Here is a 21,169-nt window from a genome sequence, read left to right on the forward strand (position 1 = left end):
CAAACTCACTGTGGAGCTGAGATGGATGCAGAAGGTGTCCTGAAGCTCAGCCTGACCTTCTTCATATGCCAGCAAGGTCAGCACTTCCTTTTTATATTTTCTGTGGGTGAAATTCAGCTCCACTGGAGTGAGTCCTGGTTAACAGCAGTCATCATTATCAGACTGGGAAGAAATCAGAGAGATCCAGACAAAGCTGTCAGCCCAAATATTCCTGAGAGCCTTGGTAGGGAATAACACTGTCCCACTTTGTTAAAATGAAAGTGATGGTGATGAGAATGTTCAGAATTTGTCCATGTTTTAAATATTTTTTATTTGGAGTAATACATAAAAATGGCAGAAGTGCAGAAGCCTAGTCGTGGGGGATGATGATTTGTAATGTACAATTGCTGCTTTTAGGCTCTCAAATTCCACATTTTGAAGCAAGAAATCTCTAAATAAATAATAGATAATGATATGTAATAAATAGATACATAAGAGTAATAAAAATATGTATGTAATATATATTTATATTCAAAATAAATGTGAAATATATGTATGTTAAATATATAATAAATAAATATATAATATAAACTAAAATAATATATAATATAAATTAAAATAATTGATTTCATTGTTAATATAAGAACTTGTGCTGTGCACTCTCGTATGAATCTAGAGACAGGCTACTAGTTCTCAGAAAATATTGCAGCCATTCAAACAGCAGTTCAGGAAGGCAATTTAAAAGGAGTTTTATAACCCAGTCATAATCATGGAAGTGCTGCAGCTGGAAGGGACTGCCATTTGGTCACCCCTTGTCCTTCACACCACACACAGGTCACTCAGTGGTGACCCACAGGACAGGATCTGTTCCAGTGGTGCCACCAGGGAAAGGGCCATAAGCGACCCTCTGGGGGCTGTTCATTACATAACTGCTTCTCCTAATTTTTCCTGATATTTATCACAGTTCTTCCCTTGTGCACTTCACATTACTTTTTTCCTGCCCCTGCTTACTAATTAGAGGGATTTGGTCCTTTCACTCTCTGGGACAAGGGAACTTACTGGAACTCCTCAGCAGGTCCCATGGGTGTCAAGGGCCAGAACAAGGTATTCAGAGATGTATCTGAGCCTCTTGAGTATGGAAATGCAGTTTGAAATAGCTGTCCTTAAAATGCTGATGGCTGCTTTTCAGGGCAGATCATAAATGCTGTGAGAACTAGTACCTGCATTATGTTCAGAGGGAGCCTAAACATAAATCCCTCTTCTTTCCAGCTCCATGATTTTCATTGCCCCTTGCCTTTGCCTATTGGCGCCCCAGGCAAATTCCTCATTACCTGACCCTAAAACAGTGATACAGTGATCTCCGTCCTGTACCCCACTGTTTCCTACTTCTATTTTTCATCATTTGTATATAAGGACAGAAAAAAAAAGAGAAAGATGTAGCTGGGCAAAAATTCCTGATCCTTTGGGTGCCCCTTCAGGTTTTTGTTCAGATCTTAGTGGGAAGTTGCACCCCTTGACCTCCTTATTGCTCATCAGTTGCCTGTGTCTTGTGACAGGAAAACTGCAACCTTCAATTTGCAAACTGTCAAAACTGCTCTCTCTTGATTTGGGTTTTTTTAACGGTATCATGAGAAGAGCATTTTTCCAGAGTATTGCAGAATTTCTTGATCTTTATTGTGTTGAATACAGTAGGTGATACTTCAAAATATTTTGGCTTTTAGAGTTTAAGAAGTTGTGAGATGAGAACAGTTTGATCATCTCATCTGAGTGCCATAAAAAAGCCAAACAAACCCACTAGTAAAAAGAATTAGTGTACTCTCTAATGCACTTCCAAAAAGTCATGAAAAAGACAAATGGCATTGGGCAGATGTGTCTGAGAAGTGTTGACTGATAACTTATCAAGGTGATGCATTAACCACTAATTAATGCAGTTCTTCCTAGCAGTTGAATCTCATTTTGTTTAGTTTTCTCCCTGGGAATGTCACATGAAAACATGAAATGTCTTGCATGAGTGGAATTTTGGGCTCTAACTCATGATCTTCGTCAATTAGTATTGCAGTGATGTTAAAAAAAAGTGTTTCTTTCCTACTGTCTGCACCACTCATTAGTCAAAATGCCCCACAAGGAGCAAATAAGAAGTTTTCCTTTATTGTATGTAATTTAATATAAATAGCAATGCTACTTTACACACAGAGCTGGGATTAGGAATGCCCCTCTTCACTCAGGCTGGGCTGGGGAAACCAGATCAGAGTTACTTCAGAGGAGGAGCAGTTACCTAAACAGAGAAGAAAAACTGGAATGGAGTGTCAAAATGCCTGATGTCACGTTGCAGGTCAGTGACACAGCTGGGACTGCAGTGGTGACAAATCATGGGCCTGTTTGGTCTGATTCTGGGAGACTGGGGGAAGGAAAACAATATTGGTTTTTAAGGAGCACAGTGTGCAGAGCTGTCCACACATTAATTGAAAAATAATAATTTATCCCTTTTTATAAACTATTTTTAAAGAGAATTTAAACACTTTTGATTTATGACCTGAAAATATTTTAAACCTAGTTTTTTACTGTAAAATTGAGACAAAATTTCTCTTTCTTAAAGAGACACAAAAAGAGGTTATTTTGTGACTGAAATGTTAATGTTCCAGTCTCTATCCTTCATTCAGCTTCTCCATCAAACAAAAAGTGACAAAGTTTGAGGGGATCACTGCTTTAGGTAAAATATGACCTGCAAAAAATAAATGCAAGAGGGAAAGAGTCTTTAAATTCTAGCTTAAATAAGACACTTCACACTTGAATTTCAGGAACTCTATGAGATAACTGGGATCATGTCTATAAAATATTTTGGTACTTTTTAATAAGGAAGAAGAAACTATTTAATGAAACCTTGTGTATTTTTAAAGTCATGTTTCTTTGAATAATGGCCTCAGCTGTTCTGTGTACACTGTTAAAGTGTGCTGCAAGACACTTGCTTTAAAAGCCATCATTCACTCCTTTGGTTTGGAGGAGCTCTCTGAGATAAGATGAGTTCCTTTTTAGGTGGAAAATCAGAATCAGTGCACAAAAATTGCTCCTTGGTCACACAGCCAAGTCTCTCTGGGGTTCCTGTCACTCTGAAAATCCCTGAGCAGGCCTGAGGTGGACACAGGATTCATCCTTGACATGACTAGACGATGTAGCCTAGAGCTGTGCTAGGGAAGGCTGAAGTTGGACTCCAGGTAAAATTTCTTCAAGGAAAGGATTGCCAAGCATTGGAACGGGCTGCCTGAGAGGTGGTGGAGTCCCCATCCCTGGAGGTGTTGAAGAAATGATTGGACATGTCGTTTAGTGCTGTGTTTGACCAGGTGTGATCGGCCAAAGGCTGGACTTGGTGATCTGGGAGGTCTTTCCCGAGCTTAAAGCCTCTGTGACTGCCTCCCCGTGCGTGGAGCTTGGCAGGGCCGGCCGGGCGGGATCCGCTGCGGTCCCGCCGGGCTCCGTCCCTTCCCTGGGCTCTGTTCCTTCCCCGGGCTCTGCCCCTTCCCCGGGCTCCGTCCCTTCCCTGAGCTCTGCCCCTTCCCCGGGCTCCGTCCCTTCCCTGGGCTCTGTCCCCTTCCCTGGGCTCTGTCCCCTTCCCCGGGCTCTGTCCCCTTTCCTGGGCTCTGTCCCCACCATGGGCTCTGCCCCTTCCACGGGCTCCGTCCCCGCCGGGCTGTGTCCCCTCCCCGGGCTCTGTCCCCTCCCCGGGCTCTGCCCCCGCGGGGCCCCGGGCAGGGGCGGGCGCAGGCAGGGCCGGCCCGGCCCCGTAACCGGAGCATAAGAGCCGCAGGCGGCGGGGCCGGCCCGGCGTCAGCCGCGTTCGCTGGGAGCAGGAGGGACCGTGCGCTGCCACCATGTGCGGTGAGTGACGGGCTGAGCCCGGCCAGCAAGGGACAAGGGCGGCTTTGTCCCCGAGCCCAGCGGTGCCGCTGGTGACCGGCCCCGCTGCATCCTTCTGGGGGTGGGAAGGACGGAGAGCGCCCGGCAGGTGAAGGTGAAGCCCCTCGGCCCGGCCTTTCTCCGAGGAGACGCGATCCCCGTTCTCTTCATCCCTGCCCGAGACCCCCGTGCCTGGTGGCGTTTTGGGATGCTCCACAGGTCTTGGCATGGAAATGGTCCCGTTCCCGCTGCCCGGGGGTGCCCGGGGTGCCCGGTTAACCTCTGCTCCTGGTCCCGCTGCTCTGATGCACGGGATGCGCTGGGCTCTGTCTTTCCTAATCCGGGACTGGGGATTGATTAATCGTGACTCACTTCCGAGCTGCAGCGATAAGGGAGAGTTTGTGGCTTTCAGACAAAGGCAGTGAAAGAGCTTCATTCCTAGCTGTTGTGAGTTTATTCACCTCATTTTTTCTAATAAAGATGGAAAGATAAATCCTATAGCGTGTACACAATTGCTTCGATACACTTTGGATCAAGTGGAAATCAAAGTGTGGGTTCGGAAGTTGCTAACGTGATTTTATTTGGTTATGGAGGAAAGTTTGGTGAAACTTTGCCAATCTGCCCCTGACATCTCCTCTCAGGTCTGATGAAAGTAGAAAAAATTGCACTTTTACTTCTTAGTTGTCATCAACAAAACCTCTTTTGCAGGCTGATAGTGAGTTGAGTTGCTGCTCCCAAAATTGTACTTTCTGAGTTAGGTATCTTTTCCTTGCCTCCTCATCCTTTTTAACTGTGACCTCAGAAGGAGCAAGGAGCTCTGGGATCCTCTTTCACTTAAACGGAAACACGAGGTGATACAGTTTCAGCTGCTATTGTGTGAGCTCCTACGTGACAGATCTCTATCAATGAGACAAACTCGGTGCCTTCCAAACAAAACCCCTCAGGTGAGAGACCTGGCCCGGTGCCTGGGGTATCCACGGCAAGCCCTGAGACACATGATAGTAATATCAAAAACTCTGCATGTCTGGGCTGTGTATTGATTGGGAAGTGAGGGTGTTAACAGTGTTCAAGGAGCTCGGTAGAACATCCAGCTTGGGGTGGAGCAAGTGACTCAGTATGAAATAGCAAAGAGCAGCAGTTCAAGAAGGGTAAGTGAGAGTGGAGCAAGGGTTTTTCCCATCAGCATTTAGAAACCTTTAATATTACATTTCTTTCCATGAGTGGTATTCCCCAGCCCACTATGCTGATCTCTGTAGGAGTTCTAGAGACTGCAACCAGCAGTTTTCAAATTACTTTTTTGTTGTTGTTTTTATTTTTTTCATATTTTTCCAGGTTTAAGTGCTGATAATGGACCCTATTGTGTTTTCTTTGGCTTCAGGTAGCACGTGAAGATTTATAGCCCTTGGTTTATGTTTTGAAAATACACGGGTCATAAATTCTGCTATAAACATGCTCGTAAGGAAGGAAAGTCAAGATGTTATCATTCTCACATGTAAAACACTATAGCCAAAGTATTCAAGCAAAAGTATTCAGGGTTTAAAAAAAAGTCAAGATGCACTTAAACTGATGACCTCTTTTAAATCAAAGTTAGTTTCATCAGGATATGAAGTAGAGACCTTTTCAAAGCTAAGTTTCTGGCATCAACTATGCACTTAGGGATATCCTTTTTTTTTCAAAAAGTAAATAATTTTGTTCAAATTTCAAGTATAGGCTGCCCCCTTGTTGATTTTGGTGAAGTCTTGCAATTGCAAGAGTTCTTGTGGAATTTTCCCACAGAAAAATACTCAATTCACTTTTCCTTCTTCTGATGCTCTGCTTGTAATCCTGAAAAGGGAAGCTCTAAAATCTTGATACACATGTAAAGGGAGAGCCTTGATTTCAGTGTCTGCATGTGATTGAAGCTGGTTTTAATTATGTTTTAGCAACCTTTTTCTTTCTGTTTTTAGCTTCTATAGGTAAGCCATACACTATTGATCTAGTTCATCCTTCTAAGCAAACTGTGATTATGGAAAGTTATAAACTAGATTTAGCATTCAGATCAAGAGGACAATGCCCTAGTAAAACACTTCTTGGGTGCTTTTCCTGGATTTTATGTTTTTGAGTCTTCTTAAGGAAGCACGATCTGGAAACGGCATCTAATACCTTGGGGAGGCCATCATAAAGGAACTTGTTTGCATCACAAAACTCTTATCATAAGATGATTCAACTGAGATTCAGTCATACTGGTGTGCTTCCAGAAAGAATTAAGATACAAGGAATCTTTATCACAAGTTGTTTCTACATGAGTTGAGTAATGTGCTTTAAATCTGGCCAAAATGATGACTGAGGAGGGAAAAAATACGTGAGTGGATAAATCATTAAACAGAAACGTACTAGAGAAAGTGTTACTCTCAGTGCTTAGAGTAAGATTTATTTCCCTTAACTGGAAGAGTTTATAACACATTCTTTGAAGTCAGACTGCAGCTATTGTTTTCATTTTAAATGGCCTCTGGTGACTTCTGCATCTTCTAATGCACGTGTGTGGAAGTGCAGCTCCAATTCCCTGGGAACAAGGATCTTTTTAACAACTGCAGCACACTGGTAGCATTGTAGGGATGGTCCCAGAGGAAGGTTCTTCCTGGAGCTCCGTGTAATGAAAGATGCCACATGGAACATACAAGGATGTTGAGGCTTAAATTCATTGTGAAATCTGGCCTAGAAAGTAGAGTTGGATCTGAACTGAGGTGTGGCAATGTTTTGGAATGATGTTGAGAAATTCGTATTGAAGAAATTGAATGCTGCTTTTGAGGTTCGTGGTTAGTGCCAGAGAACGGTAAATATCTGTCTGGAAAAATGATCAACAGGCTCTCAGTCTGAAGTGACTGCTTATAACCAGAGGCATTATTTCTCAAAGCATCCATGAAGAACAGTATTAAGCAGTTCAAATTCCCAAATACCTCCTTAAATGCAACTATTGTCTTAATGTCTCCGTTAATGTTGGATGCACTAGAAATAATTAGGCTGAGCTCCTCATAAATCTCTCTTCTGAAGCAGAAAAGTATTATCCACCCTTTAATCTTTCCAAAATAAATTCAGAGGCACATGTAATACTGTCTTTGTCTCACTGTCAAATCAACAGTATTAATGTCTTATAAACCAGCGGAGTAACCAAATTCACAGTAATATTTGTAAGGGAGATTTACTGGTGTATCATTATAACAGCTTCTTCACTACGGCCATTTACAGTTCAAAAGCCTTAATTGAAGGGGAAGAGGGTGTTAAATTTCAAACAAAGGCCTTCTCTATCTAAAACACTTGTCTGAACTGCTTATCTGTAGAGCTCTCGAAGTCTGGGGTGTTTTCTTACTGTAGTTTCCAGTCCTGACTTGATGCTTGGAGAAACTGCTGAAACAGCGAAATTAGTTGTTTCTGTTTTATTGGGGTATAGTTTTTCAAGAATTAATAAAAGAGCCTAATGTATCCATATAAATACCAGAGTTGCAGGAAGAGCAGTAGGCAGAGAAAAGGAATGGCTGTGTTTTATTTTGCAGGTGACTCTTTCATTACACCTTTTCTAAAGATAAAACAACTTTCCCAACACCCTTCTAGTAAAAAAATGCCCGAGTGCTTAAAAAAAAATTTAAAAAAAATTAGGGAGGGGAAACCAAGCCCCAAACTAAAATAAAGCCACTTCTTGGTCGCTGGCTGGTCTGTTCAAAAGGAGAGGGATCGGGGAGGGAGGTCAGGGCTCTCTGAGGAGCTGGCAGGGGCACGCCCGGGGCTCCTGTGCCCGCCTGGCTTTGGGGTTGTGCTGAGGCAGCGCAGGGGAGCACTCATGTTGTGGGTGACCCTGTTTTGTACCTTCTGTTTCTTTCCTTTGTTGTCCTACCCCATTGACTTCTGCCCTTTCCTCGTGTTTGCCTCCATTCTCTTTCTGCTGAAGTGGCTGTTGCATACAGGATTAAGCTGGAGCCTTTCAGAAATAGATGTTGTGCCTTCTACCTACCCATGGGTATTTAAGGCCATGACTTGGATTACAAAAGTCTCCTTGTGTTAGTACTGGTGAATATATTCCCTCTTTGAATGCCTGGATATGAAATAGATCACAATGTTCCCATTTTCAGCTGTGGTTTTCATGAAAAGTAGAAGTTTTTTTTACCTCTCCTAACTGTTTAACTCTTGGTGGGTAACATGAAGAGAGTGAAACTCGCCAGTGAAGTTTGTGTTATGTGTTGAAATTCGGCTTCTGAGTCCTTTATTGTACTTGAATTCTTTCCATTTCAAAATGCATTAGAAGGAATTGTACTAAATGGGAGGTTGGGTGCCCCTAGGACTTCTCCCTGATGCTAGTTTTAAAGAGTTTTAAATTGAGTCTGAAGTGATGCAAATTTTTAAAATAACCTCTTTGCTTCTTTCCCCCCCCTTCCCCTTTCTCTTTAAACAGGAATTTTTGCTTATCTAAACTACAGAGTGCCCCGCACCAGGAAGGAAATATATGAAACCCTGATAAAAGGATTACAGAGACTGGAATACAGAGGCTATGACTCTGCAGGTATGTTAACCAACTCAAGAAATCAATTTTAGCAACCAGTAGTTCATTCCATTTTGGGTTTTTTGGGTTCTTTCAGTGTCTGGCCTCTTGGATTTTTCTTTCTTTATTCTACAGATTAACAGATCAGAACTAATTAGCTTGATTCTTGGAGGGCTACAGCTTTCCTCAGGACTTAGAATTGGGTGTTTAGCTCTGTAATTAGATGTTTGAGGATAGTACACGTAAGCAAAACAAACAGGGTGTGGAAAAAGATCTCTATACAGGGCCATGTAGTTTGTGCCTCAGCCTTTTTTGTATGTGAATCACAGTGAAGGATGGGGAAGATTAAACTTGTCTTAAATTTGAGTTGGCTCATTTCATTTGGCAAAATATTTCAGTTTGTTGTCAAATACAATTTGAGATGGCTCATGTATGTTTTAATCTGTGCAGTGGATATAGAGTTGACATGGTTTCATTTGAACATGCACAGCTCTAGCAACAGACTTCAACTACATCCCTTTAAAGGGTAATTAAAAAATACAAATTTCAGTGGTGTGTGCCTGTGTGTATTTTCTCAGCCTTTTCCTCATTCTAGTGTATTTCATGCTTTAAATAACACTTATGACTGTGTCCTGTGCTGTAGGAGTGGCAATTGATGGAAATAACAATGAAGATAAAGAAAGATTCATCAAACTGGTTAAGAAAAGAGGAAAAGTAAAGGCCTTGGAAGAAGAGTTGTACAGTAAGTGTTAAAAATGACCCCTTTGCTTTGGCCTCCGAGTCAGATACTATCTGCATCTCAGCAGAAAGTCAGACCATGAAATTGCAGTTATGATTTTGCATCAGCAATAACTGCATTGGGAAATCCAAGCAGCTAATTTTTTTGTGTCCCTCAAATCTGCACTTAAGAAGCAAGCTGATCTTCAGATCTTGCATTGTGGAATTGTCAGTCAATCCTCCCTTCTTTTGGTTGCTCCTTTGTTCAAAACCTGGGCTCCTTTGGCTCTTTGCTCATGTGATTTCTGTGCTGCATGGCTGAAATGCTGAAACATGCACTCTGACAGAATTTATGGCCATTTAAGCAGCTGGCTGTCATCACAATCTGCTTTATGCAGTGCTTCCATCTGTGAAAGCCTGAAGTTGTATTTTAATACGTTTACATTATAATTTGTAGTAATGGGGTCTGTTAGCCTGTCTGTGGCTAAAAATGCTCGTGGCTTGGCAAACAAGGTTTTAATCACAGTAGCTTGAATTTTCTGAAGTGTAATGTCAAAAAAGCAAATGGTTAAAAAAATCCCCAAAAAACAGAAGATAGCTTTTAGAATTTTGCCTGTAGGAATTGTCTTTGTGTTTTACTAATTGTGTGTGTGTGAGAGGGAGAGAGGCAATATTAATTATTCAGTAAACTGAATTTCTCCTGTCTAGAACAAGATGACCTGGATTCAAAAACAGATTTTGAAACACATTTTGGAATTGCTCATACTCGCTGGGCGACCCACGGAGTACCAAGTGCAATAAACAGTCACCCTCAGAGATCAGATAAAAGGAATGGTATGTAATATCTGCAACACTTCAACCACACAAATCTGAAATGATTCAATCCACAGAACACAAATGTTCTTATTATTGCTATGGTATCTATTTTTGATAGTAGGGCTAAGCTGTTGCCATCCTATTTAGCTCAGACATGTTTCAAATGAAATAGGCTATTCTCAGACTGAAGCAACACTAAAAATTAATGAGATCTGTTTTCTGAAAATTGCAAGTTAATTGAAGTACAACATGCTTGTTTTGAAAGGTAAGACTGAAAATATGAATGTGTCAATATTGCCTGGTCCAGAAAAGGGAGATTTTATATCATTGTTCACTTGGCGTGGTGCTCTACTAGGTGTAGTTTAGAATCCTCTCAATAACTTGGAACTGCCTTTGTATACTTTCAGAATTTGTAAGCTTCTGCTTGCAGTTGTCCATGTTGTGATAACCTGTAGGTCTGAAAGCTATAGCAGGTGGTTTCAAGTGTACTTCTAAGCTTTTTTTCCCCTTGTAATTTTGTGTTCTGAATTAAATATCTTAAGTTTTTGTTGCTCATGAATATATGTATTTTTTTTTCTCTTAGAATTTGTTGTCATCCATAATGGAATCATCACAAACTATAAGGACCTGAGAAAATTTCTGGTGAGTCTGTGGTAACTCAATTCTAAAACTAGAAAGTTAATACTCCCCCAAACTACCATCAGGTCATTCATGACTTCAGTGAAACATGAACTCAAGTTTCTTGATATCATCTATAAAAAAGCTGTGTGAAAGGGTCTGCCTGATAAAGATACTCAGGAGCTGGTGAAGTGCAATATGTTCCTGTAATCCTAAATGCAAAGTATTTATGAGCAGAGTAGCAGTTTGTGCTGAGACTCTCTGAGAGGGTGTGGAGTGGGCTCCCTCCTGTCTCTTGCTGCTTCACAGATGCCAAACAAGTAAAGTCTTACTATGGGTCTTATTCCAGCATTTCCCAAAGAGTATCTATGACATAAGTCCTTGTATTTTATCTACAGTGATTTATATGCACTGGTCCAATGTAGTGCTCTGAGCTCTGGCTGCAGTTTCTGGTGGGAGGCAGCTGAAAAGCTCTTCAGTGTTTGCTGCCTGAGGATGGACACAATTCTTACTCTTCTATGTGATATTTCAGGAGAGCAAAGGATATGAATTTGAATCTGAAACAGATACAGAAACAATCCCCAAACTGATCAAGTACATGTATGACAACAGAGAGAGTGAAGACACCAGTTTTTCAGCCTTGGTAGAGAGAGTTATTCAACAGTTGGTAAGTGGGACATTACTTTTTTTCCCCCTGTACAACAGTATAAGCTATTTGTGGGGTTCCTTAGCATTCTGCCTCATGCATTTAGATCCTGTGCAGGAGCTCTTAGAAGGTGCTGCAAATAACACTTTTAGGCTTCTAAATAATGCTTAATAGACCAAGAAATGAGATTAAAATTTTGGAGACTTCAAAGGCTTTTCACTGTTAAATCTTTAAATTGCAGTAGCAACAGGTTTTGTTTGTTGAGTTTTTTGTCTTGTTTTGTTTTTAGCAAGAAGTTAACACAGCTTTTTAATGAAGCAGTTTAATTTAAAAAAAGTAATAGGAGCCTCTGGGGGTTCAAATCTCTCATAAATGGCAGTGTGTTCCTAAAGGTTATTCTGATCGTGTTGAAACACTGCCGTGATTCAAGTTTGGCCAATGCCTTGGCTCTCCTATTTGGAAATAGATCTAACAAGCTGGACTGGTTTCCAAACTGTGAAGTGGGAATCTACTGTTACTCAGTATGTGAATGCTTAAAAACTTTGATAGATGCATTACAAACTTGGAGAAAGCTGGCTTTGTTTCCTCCCCCAGTCTCCGGGCAGATGTTTTCCCTCCCCTTCCTGCAGTTTCTGAGTCTCCTCTTTAAAGCAGCTCTGTAGGATTCCTTGCAGCAGGGCTGGAATCCACACCAAGGCAGGGCCTGTGTGGGACAAGAGGGAGCAGCCCCAGAGTGTGGGAAGGGAGGATTCCCCTGCCCCCAGAACAGGGGCAGAGTGCTCTGAGTGCAGCCCGGGGAGAAGAGGGAATGTCACCAGCTCTGTCCTGCTGGCAGGGTGTGGGGCCTTGGCTCCTGCTTTGGGAATCTCCCTCCAGGAGTCTGCCAGCTGTGTTAGTACTGTAGAGCTGTTTCTGGGGCTTTTTTTCTGGTCTTGTGGATTTTTTGTGGTTTTTTTTTTTGAAATACATTATTGAGAATTTGCTGCTTGAATCTAGGAATAATAACTCCAGGTTTTTAGTTGAAACTGCATGGTAAGTCACTACAAGTAAAATTCTAATTGAAGGTCTTACTCAAAGTAAATGTCTAACATTCTTCATGTTGATTATGAGCAGCATCTCTGACATTTTCATAACCTTTGCATTCAAGTTTATTGTTTTTATTTATAAAGAGGCTAAGTGCTCACTTCCTGAGGTTTTAGCTGTTGCACTGTTAATGTGGATGTCAGCTTGTTCTGCTCAATGGCCAATTCCTTTAAAGGTGCAGTCTGCCCTCCAGGAAGAGACTCCTGATAGCAGCTCCTTCAGTGCCTCTTCAGAGAGGGGCCCCAGTTTAATGAGATGCAACTATTTGAGATAAGTTCTTTAGAATCTTTTTCTTCTCCTTTGTATTCATGGTTTCCAGGAAGGTGCTTTTGCATTGGTTTTCAAGAGCATCCATTACCCAGGTGAAGCTGTTGCTACCAGGTTAGTAAAAGTCTATTTTATACATAATGCATGCTTTTTATTAGGTTAAAAAAGGCCAGCCTCTGAAAGATACTAAAATATTGATGTTTAAAGTGCTTAATTAACAAAAATCAGTGAGTCAATAACGAATCTCAGTGTATCTTGTGTTTCTAAATTTGTAATAAGAGCATGCTAACGTTTTCCCTCTATCAAAAAGGGGAGAGGGAAGGGATATTGTTCAGTTTTAGCTCCCATTGAGTAAAGACAGATAAATATATTCATGTGGGTTGAAAGACCATCATAGTAACAGGTTATACAAATAGAGTTCTATAGCTGTCATAGCATTTATGGTGTCTTTCTGTCTTAAGTTATACTTTTATTTATTACTTGAAAAACAACTTTCAGGAAATGTAAAGATATTAAAATAGCAAGTGACATAGCAAGTGATTAAAATAGCAAGTGATGGGAATAAAGACTGTTTTATATTACAACCCAAAAGCCCATTGCTTCAGTGGTCTAAAATAAGACTACATTAAAATTTTGAAAAAGCCAGCTGTACCATCACTCTAACTAGAGAACATCTTCTCAAATGAACTATTCTATATGTGGTTCAGATTTGGGTTTTTAGGGCTGAGGGATTTAAGAGAAGCTAATCTTGTAATCTGAGTGTGACTTGTTCTTTTATTCCTGTGATATTTTTTTTAATAAGGTCTTCAGTGACATGTAACCCATATAATTAAAAAATTATCTTAATATTCCACAGTTTCAGAGGTGCAGTAGGGAAGGTTGATGTTTCTGAGTTTAAAAGGCTAAAGAGTGTAACAGTACTTCAATTCTAAAGAGCACAGGAGCTTACTGTTGTCTCCCTTTAGAGGCAAAGTAAGCTTTGGTTCAAATTGGTCCCTGTACTAAGATGTTTTCTGATAACTGCAAAGAAAACAGCACATTCCTATTCACATTTATTCACATATATTCACATTTTCCTCCACTTGGATGTAGTTTACAGGTAAAGAATCACCAAGGCACATTGGTAATTACTTATATAATAATATTTGGTGAATCTTACAGAAGAACCAAGTTTATAGACCTCCTGCCATGTAATGGCCTTAGGATCATGGTTGAAGGAGGCTCTTCCTGTTTAGGAAGCTAGATGGGATATTGTCTTTTCAGCTTCACTGATGTCTGATAACTTCTTTGTATGCACATTTCTCTTTATAAACTTGTGTGTTTTCTTTTCTCTAGGAGAGGGAGTCCTTTGCTCATTGGGGTTAGGAGCAAGTACAAGCTCTCAACTGAACAGATTCCAGTTTTGTACAGAACATGTAAGTTGATGAATCAAAATACATTATTTTTAAAAACTAAAATTACCATTATTTTATGATTAGAAATTAGGTTAATTGGGTTTTTGTACCATAAAACTACCAGCTGATGCCCCAAATAGCTTTTTGACTGGGGATATTTTTATACTACTGAATTTGTAGTTCATGTGAAAGTCCCATACCCCAACCTATTTCTGTAACTGTGATACCCTAAACCTGTATAGTCTGCAATGTTAACTGAACAGAACTGGGTTTGCATTTAGAATGTCTCATTTCTTTAATAGGTAACATTGAGAATGTAAAGAACATCTGCAACTCCCAAATGAAAAGACTGGACAGCTCAACCTGCCTTCATGCTGTTGGGGATAAGGCAGTGGAATTCTTCTTTGCTTCAGATGCAAGGTAGTAAAAGTACTTCAACTCTGCTAAAAATACTGGGGTTTTTTGTTTAAAAGCGAGATAGTTCTGGAAATTTAAGCTGCCTTGCTCTTGTACAATGGCTTTCTGAAAGAAGAGCTTTTAATCCAGGTAACATCAGAAAGCCCCCAGGCTCACGTGCTTGAAAAATGTGAAGGTTTGTCAGCAGCATTTGAACTGCAAACAAGTGCAATACCTGCCATTTGCTTACCTCTCTGTGAAATACATCCAGTGTAGGAAAGTAATTTGGGTACAAATGGACACTCATCAGCTGAGCATTTGGGCAGAATATGGGTTAGTTGGGGTTGTGATGTTTTCAATTCAGATATTGGAGGAGGAAAATAGTGGTGTGGTTCCAAGCTGGGCAGGAAGGTGGACACCAGGCACACATTTATCTTGGAATAGAGAGACCAAGAGTGGGACTGTAGCAGGATCCATCAAAGACACTGGGAGGCATCTTCAGACCAGCAGGAATGGATGCAGTGGTTGCAGAGCCTCCTGCTGTGGGTTGCTGTGAGAGTGCAGGAGGAGCAGCAGATGGAGCCATTGCCTTTAGGATGGCTCTGTCTGCAGTTCTGTCCTAAAGGAAGAGAGAAGCAGTGCTGGAAGTGCTCTTGTGGCACATTTAATTGCTTTGCTATTGCCAATTCTGACGTGTCAGGTTTGTCTTGCTTCTGTTTTTCTCTCTGTAGTGCCATCATTGAGCACACCAACAGAGTGATTTTCTTAGAAGATGATGACATTGCAGCTGTAACTGACGGGAAGCTCTCGATTCACCGCCTGGAGCGCTCAGCTAGTGATGATCCTTCCCGGGCCATCCAGACCTTGCAGATGGAATTGCAGCAAATCATGAAGGGTGGGTTGAAACATCTGTCAATGAGTATCATCAAAAATGCATAGTTACTGTTTGTGTAGTAGATGAGGCAGCAAACTGCTAATTTGATGTGACAATTGCCTTTTATTCAGGCTGTACTGGGAGCTGACAATTTTAGTTTTGAGACCAAGAGATAATGGGCAGCCTGGGACCCTATCCATTTTAGCCTTGGAAAAGTCATAGATACTTCTATTCATTTCAGTATCTAGTGAAAATGTAACTAACGCTAACATGTAGTTGTTGGCAAAGTTTAAATATAAATTAAGAACTGAAGGGGAGCATGGATGTTTCCTTATGAAGGAATTTATTTACCTTGTCAGTATTGGGAAATGGAATCAACCATATAAAGTGACCTATCCATCCTTCCTTTCTTCTTGCCTATTCTAAGCTTTTATTTAGGCTAACACAGTCAAGTTAGTCTTAAAAGTTCTCTTTGTAACTGAAATAGACTTCAAATAACAAACCTAAGCATTTCCATGTCATGTTTTTATAAACAGGTAACTTCAGTGCCTTCATGCAAAAGGAAATTTTTGAACAACCAGAATCAGTTGTCAACACGATGAGAGGCAGGGTGAATTTTGAGAGCAGCACAGGTAATGGAGAACAGTCCTTCAAACTGCACTAAGTTTGAAATTTGTAAATGTGCCATCCAGAAAATGAAAACCACCATTGTTTATTTATTTGTTTGCAGTTCTGCTGGGGGGGCTGAAGGATCATTTGAAAGAAATCAGAAGGTGCCGAAGACTGATCATTATTGGCTGTGGGACCAGTTACCACGCTGCAGTGGCTGTACGTTCCCAGCCTTGGCTGAAATGCATTTATAACTTACTTGCTGGTTTCAGACAACAGCTTTTCATCTGCTTTTTCTTCTATCTCAGACTTTGTCTTTCATTGAGGGGTCTCACCCTTTTATTTAGCTTTCCTTATTGCCACATTCTGTATTAATGCTCCAGTGCCATTAATCACCATGCTAGAAGTTAACTTTTTCCACCTTGGCTTTTAAAGCTTTGGTGACTTGTAATTACCAGCTTTTCTAATAAGAATTCATTTAGATTTTCTCTGATTTGTAAAATGTTCAAATGTTAGTGGGTGGCAATGCTGACAAATACTGTGTTCTGCTTGAATACAGACTCGACAAGTCCTGGAAGAATTAACTGAATTACCAGTGATGGTGGAACTTGCCAGTGACTTCCTGGATAGGAACACACCTGTATTCAGGGATGATGTGTGCTTTTTTATAAGCCAGTCAGGTGAGCTGCATTTGCTGTTGAGTGAGTGCTCTAAGATTGCTTTCCATTGCACTTTGCATCATATATGTATGTGTGGATACAGTTATTTAGAACACATTTGTGTAGACTTTGATGCTTTTCAGGAATCATTATTATCTCTTCCAGCCTGAAGTGAAGGTGTGAATGTTTTCCAGGTGAAACTGCAGATACACTGATGGCCTTGAGGTATTGTAAAGAACGCCGTGCTCTGACAGTTGGCATCACAAACACAGTTGGAAGCTCAATATCCAGGGAGACTGACTGTGGCGTGCACATCAATGCAGGGCCTGAGATTGGTGTGGCGAGCACAAAGGTAATTCCTGTTCAGGGTTTGACTTTCACCCTTCAGCCCTGTGGAACACAACTCAAATTTCAATTGCAGCACTTCCAACTGAGATCATATTCACTCTCTGCAGAATTAGCTGTTAAATGTTTTGTTTTTTTTGCAGGCCTATACCAGCCAATTTGTGTCTCTTGTAATGTTTGGCCTAATGATGTCTGAAGACAGAATTTCCTTGCAGAAAAGGAGACAGGAAATCATAAGTGGACTAAAATCATTGCCAGGTATATTGATATTTTGGGTTTGAGGAGGCGTAAGGGATGTTGGCAGCACAAAATACTACTCAGGGATATTTCTTTCTCATTTAAGTTTCACTCTCCCCCTCATCCTGAAAGGCAGACAACATGAGAAAAATGGACTGTTCACTTCTGCACTGTTTGCCAATTTTACAAGTGCTCTTCCAAGAAACTTGGCAGGAGGATCGGAATTTTCATGGGTTGGGTTTTCTAATTACAATAAGGTAGTTTTGTATGAGAAATATTACTCGATCTCCTACATTAATGGTTTAAAAATTTTAAAATCTCCCACTTTAAATCAGGATACATAAAATGAAACTAATTCAAGGTGATTTTTATATGGATATTTCACAATTTCCTTTAGAAATTCAAATTATATGTATGAGCACTGTTTAAACCAATATTTGTTTAAATTTATTACTGTAAGTAAGGCTGGAGAAAATATCCTTAAACTGCAGTCCATGTTGCAAAGTTAATGGCTGAATTACATTAAGTGTATTTGCTCTATTAGATAATTAGAACATTCTAGTACAAATGAACTATTTTTTTCAGTTAAAAAAAAATATTTTTTTTTTCTGTGCCTCAATAGAAATGATTAAAGAAGTCTTGTCCTTGGATGAGAAGATCCATGACTTGGCTCTTGAACTCTACAAACAGAGATCGTTGCTGGTTATGGGCCGTGGGTATAATTACGCCACGTGTCTGGAAGGAGCTTTGGTAGGAACTTCTCAATATTCTTTGATATTATTTAAAATGAGATTTTGTGCCTTCTGCAACATAGTTTTTCTAATATTTCATTACAATTTAATTCTACTGCAATAAAACTATTTATAACTAGAAGCATTTAAACAAAGACATAAGGTGAACCTGGATGTGATGCCACTTTCTTGTTTCTTTCACACCATAAACATAGAGTTTAATTAGTCTACTTAAAAACAAGAAACTAACAAGTTGCTGACCCATTTGAAAACAACATCAGAAACATGCAATGTGCTGATGTTGAGAAGAGATGCTCATGCATGGAAGTCATTAATTATATTATGAACATCCTGATGAAATGGACACGTGCCCATTGCTCAGAGGAGTTTGGTGTGTTAAAGGCATATTGCAGTAGCCAAGGTTGTGCTGGGTGTTTGGTTCCTAAAATTCCTCTGGTTAATCCATGTGCATGGGTGAGCTCTGCTGCTGCCCTCAGCCTGCTAGAAATCCCAGCAGGCACCTGTGTACTTTCACTAATACTTGATACTGGTACATGTATTTAAATGGCAGAGGCACAGCCTCGGTGCTTTGATTATTGCGGCTGTTGCTTCTCAGCTGATTTAGTAATAACTTGAGGCATTTCCTTTTTTTTTAGAAAATAAAAGAAATCACCTACATGCACTCAGAAGGTATCCTGGCTGGTGAGCTGAAACATGGGCCCTTGGCCCTGATAGATAAACAAATGCCTGTTATCATGGTGATCATGAAGGATCCTTGCTTCACCAAGTGTCAGAATGCCCTGCAACAGGTCACTGCTCGGCAGGTACAGTGCTCAACTGATTCACTTCTCCTGTGTCATGGGAAAAGAGATCGTGCACACTGCACTGCTGCTGCCTGTGCACCTGCAAAGGGATGTACTGCTGATTATTGTTAATTATTAAGTTATAAATAAGATGCTACATCTGCATTGCAGTTTGTTATTACAGGTTAATATCAGCAGTGAAAACTGCTTTCATATGGCTTGTTTGTTTTGGGGTCTTTCTGTTTTGAAGCAAATGGAATAATGTTAAAACTCTACAGGGTGAAAACATTCAAACCTTACAATATAGTGAAAGTCAAGAGCCATTATGCAAGGACTGGCATTGCCTTTGTTAGCTACTTGAGTGTGTTCAAACACACACAGACATGCTGTAAACAATATTTCAAAGCAGTTCTAGGCTACTTCTTCACTTAACAATGTAAAAATTTATTTTCAGGGTCGTCCAATCATTCTGTGTTCTAAAGAAGACACTGAAAGCTCAAAATTTGCCTACAAAACCATTGAGCTGCCTCATACAGTTGACTGCCTTCAAGGAGTGTTGAGCGTCATTCCTCTTCAATTACTTTCATTTCACCTGGCTGTTCTCAGAGGATATGATGTAAGTATTTTCTATATTTAACACTCCTTTTAGTGCAGTTTTGAACTTCCTCCTACTAGTGTAAAGTGAGAGACCCAGTTATATGGCATATCTAAGACTCACTAGCTATGAAAATAGCTAATGAATCTAGAGTGAACGTGGTTATAGAGGTGACATTGCAGTGCCAATTCTTCAGTTTTGTATTTTTTAGTTAGTATCCTTCTAAAAACTTATAAAGCTCTTTTGCTTAGTTTGGTTAGTTAAGAGTGCAAATGGGACTTTTCCAGGGAACCTAATCTTGAAATATGATATTGTTAGCTTAAAATAGGGCAGTGCTTTGTACACCTTGGTTTGTTGATGTGTCAGTTTGACAATGATGACTGCTTCGGAAAGGTATCCTGTGCAAAACAAATATGTATTTGTTAGGAGGGCTTTGGAAGCACAGATAAATTTAGCTGCAAGTCTTTATGTGCAGATCTATAGTCTGTTGTGTGTGTTAATGTGTCTAGAATCAAGCAGAACTGATTAGGAAGTCAGAAAAAGCACACTAAATGAATTGTTAAATGCAGAATGTCAGTATTACTCTGCCATACTGAAAGCCTGTCTCTTCATTCTAGGTGGACTTCCCAAGAAATTTGGCCAAATCTGTGACTGTAGAGTAACAGCCAAGAACAGCTGATGCCTTTGTCACCAGACCTCTGAGTTATACTTGTAGAATGTGTTGTTCTGAATTGATAAGTAAATGTTTTCTCTAAAAAGAATGATAGTGCTAACTGGAAAGTGTCAGAAGGATTTATCTTGTAGCTTTAAAAGCTTTTGATGTGCCTTGTACCCAAGTGCTTTTGCTCATAGCAAATACTCCTCTAAGTCCAGAAATTACCAAAGAAGATAAAAATTGTTTACACATGGTATACTGAATGAACGTTTTTACTGTGCAATATATATATATATATATATATATATATACAGCTCTCTCCAGAGTAACTGTGAACATTTTTTTAGTCTACACTACATAACTAGTTTCAAAGATATAGTATTTATAAGTACAATTTGTATAGCTTTTTTTAAGTTATTTTTTTAGTACATTGCTTATCTGTAACATTGGTAATGCTCAGAATGTAAATACTGAGCGTGTTGATACTTCTGTACAGTTGTTAGGGATTTTCCTCCTTCAGCCTCAAACTGGAAATTTGTTGTCACCTCTTCTTTCCCAGCTTCCCTTCCCCCGTTGCATCTGTGTTTCATATTTAACCAGTCATTTGCAAAGTTCTTCCCTGGCTGTAAATTCCCAGCTATGTTTTCAATTTCTGCTTCTTTTAACTGTTTTGAAAAGCCAGAATGACATTTGTTTTGTATGCCTCCCCAGCTCTTATTTGCATAACATGTATAGTGCAACAGAATAAGGGAACTGGATGTCTTTCAAGTCATATTTTTCTTTGAAGAGGGTACAATGAAATGACAATGCAATTAAAAGAATATATAATTCTTCTTATTTTGTGGTTTGGTTTTTTGTGTGTGTATGTGTATTTGGGTTTTTATTTGTTTCATTTTTGTTGTTTTCATTTTTTTTTTAACCTGATGACTTCTATGTCAGATCTGAAGAAAGTCCTATATTAGTACCATATATATTTGCGAAAGCACATTTTGATAGTTGTGAACCAACTTGCAGTAGGGGAGAACCTATAAACCTGCAAAACAATCAGGTAGATTCACACAAGAAGTTTGATTTTTATTTCCAAATGGCCAGAAAGCATAGGATTTATTTTTTCTGCATTTTATTATCTAACTCACTAGTGAAGTTTCTGATATTCCTCTGCAGGCTTGGTTTTAAATGAAGGTGTTTGAATGTTTACTTAGGTTAAGAGCTTGAAAGTGTTACACCAGCTTGTTATAATAGGAGCTACTTACTGGAAACTGCCGTAGTACTTTTTCTTACCACATAATAAAACAAAATCATAACAAAAAATATAGTAATAATCTGACCTGAATGCCAAGAATG

The 21,169-nt window shown here is 39.9% G+C and overlaps 1 protein-coding gene across 1 annotated transcript; it reads left to right on the forward strand.

Moving 5' to 3' along the window:
• The first annotated feature begins 3,711 nt into the window (after nucleotides 1-3,711).
• Nucleotides 3,712-20,662, forward strand: GFPT2 (glutamine-fructose-6-phosphate transaminase 2). Its single transcript, XM_005483630.3, has 19 exons — nucleotides 3,712-3,852; nucleotides 8,294-8,401; nucleotides 9,024-9,122; nucleotides 9,806-9,931; nucleotides 10,497-10,555; nucleotides 11,064-11,198; nucleotides 12,580-12,641; nucleotides 13,863-13,942; nucleotides 14,224-14,341; nucleotides 15,049-15,212; nucleotides 15,728-15,823; nucleotides 15,922-16,019; nucleotides 16,360-16,480; nucleotides 16,654-16,811; nucleotides 16,948-17,062; nucleotides 17,664-17,791; nucleotides 18,429-18,596; nucleotides 19,030-19,191; nucleotides 19,788-20,662. The coding sequence occupies exons 1-19, from the start codon at nucleotides 3,846-3,848 to the stop codon at nucleotides 19,830-19,832; spliced, it is 2,049 nt and encodes a 682-aa protein (XP_005483687.1). The 5' UTR covers nucleotides 3,712-3,845; the 3' UTR covers nucleotides 19,833-20,662.
• The last annotated feature ends 507 nt before the right edge of the window (nucleotides 20,663-21,169 follow it).

This window comes from Zonotrichia albicollis, chromosome 15, assembly GCF_047830755.1.
Source record: "Zonotrichia albicollis isolate bZonAlb1 chromosome 15, bZonAlb1.hap1, whole genome shotgun sequence".
NCBI lineage: Eukaryota > Metazoa > Chordata > Aves > Passeriformes > Passerellidae > Zonotrichia > Zonotrichia albicollis.

Excerpts from the sequence above, each read along its gene's own strand:
- GFPT2 (XM_005483630.3), top strand. Across the intron at positions 9,932-10,496 it reads GAGATCAGATAAAAGGAATG|AATTTGTTGTCATCCATAAT; the intron begins GTATGTAATATC and ends TTTTTCTCTTAG. Across the intron at positions 16,812-16,947 it reads TTGGTGTGGCGAGCACAAAG|GCCTATACCAGCCAATTTGT; the intron begins GTAATTCCTGTT and ends TTTTTTTTGCAG.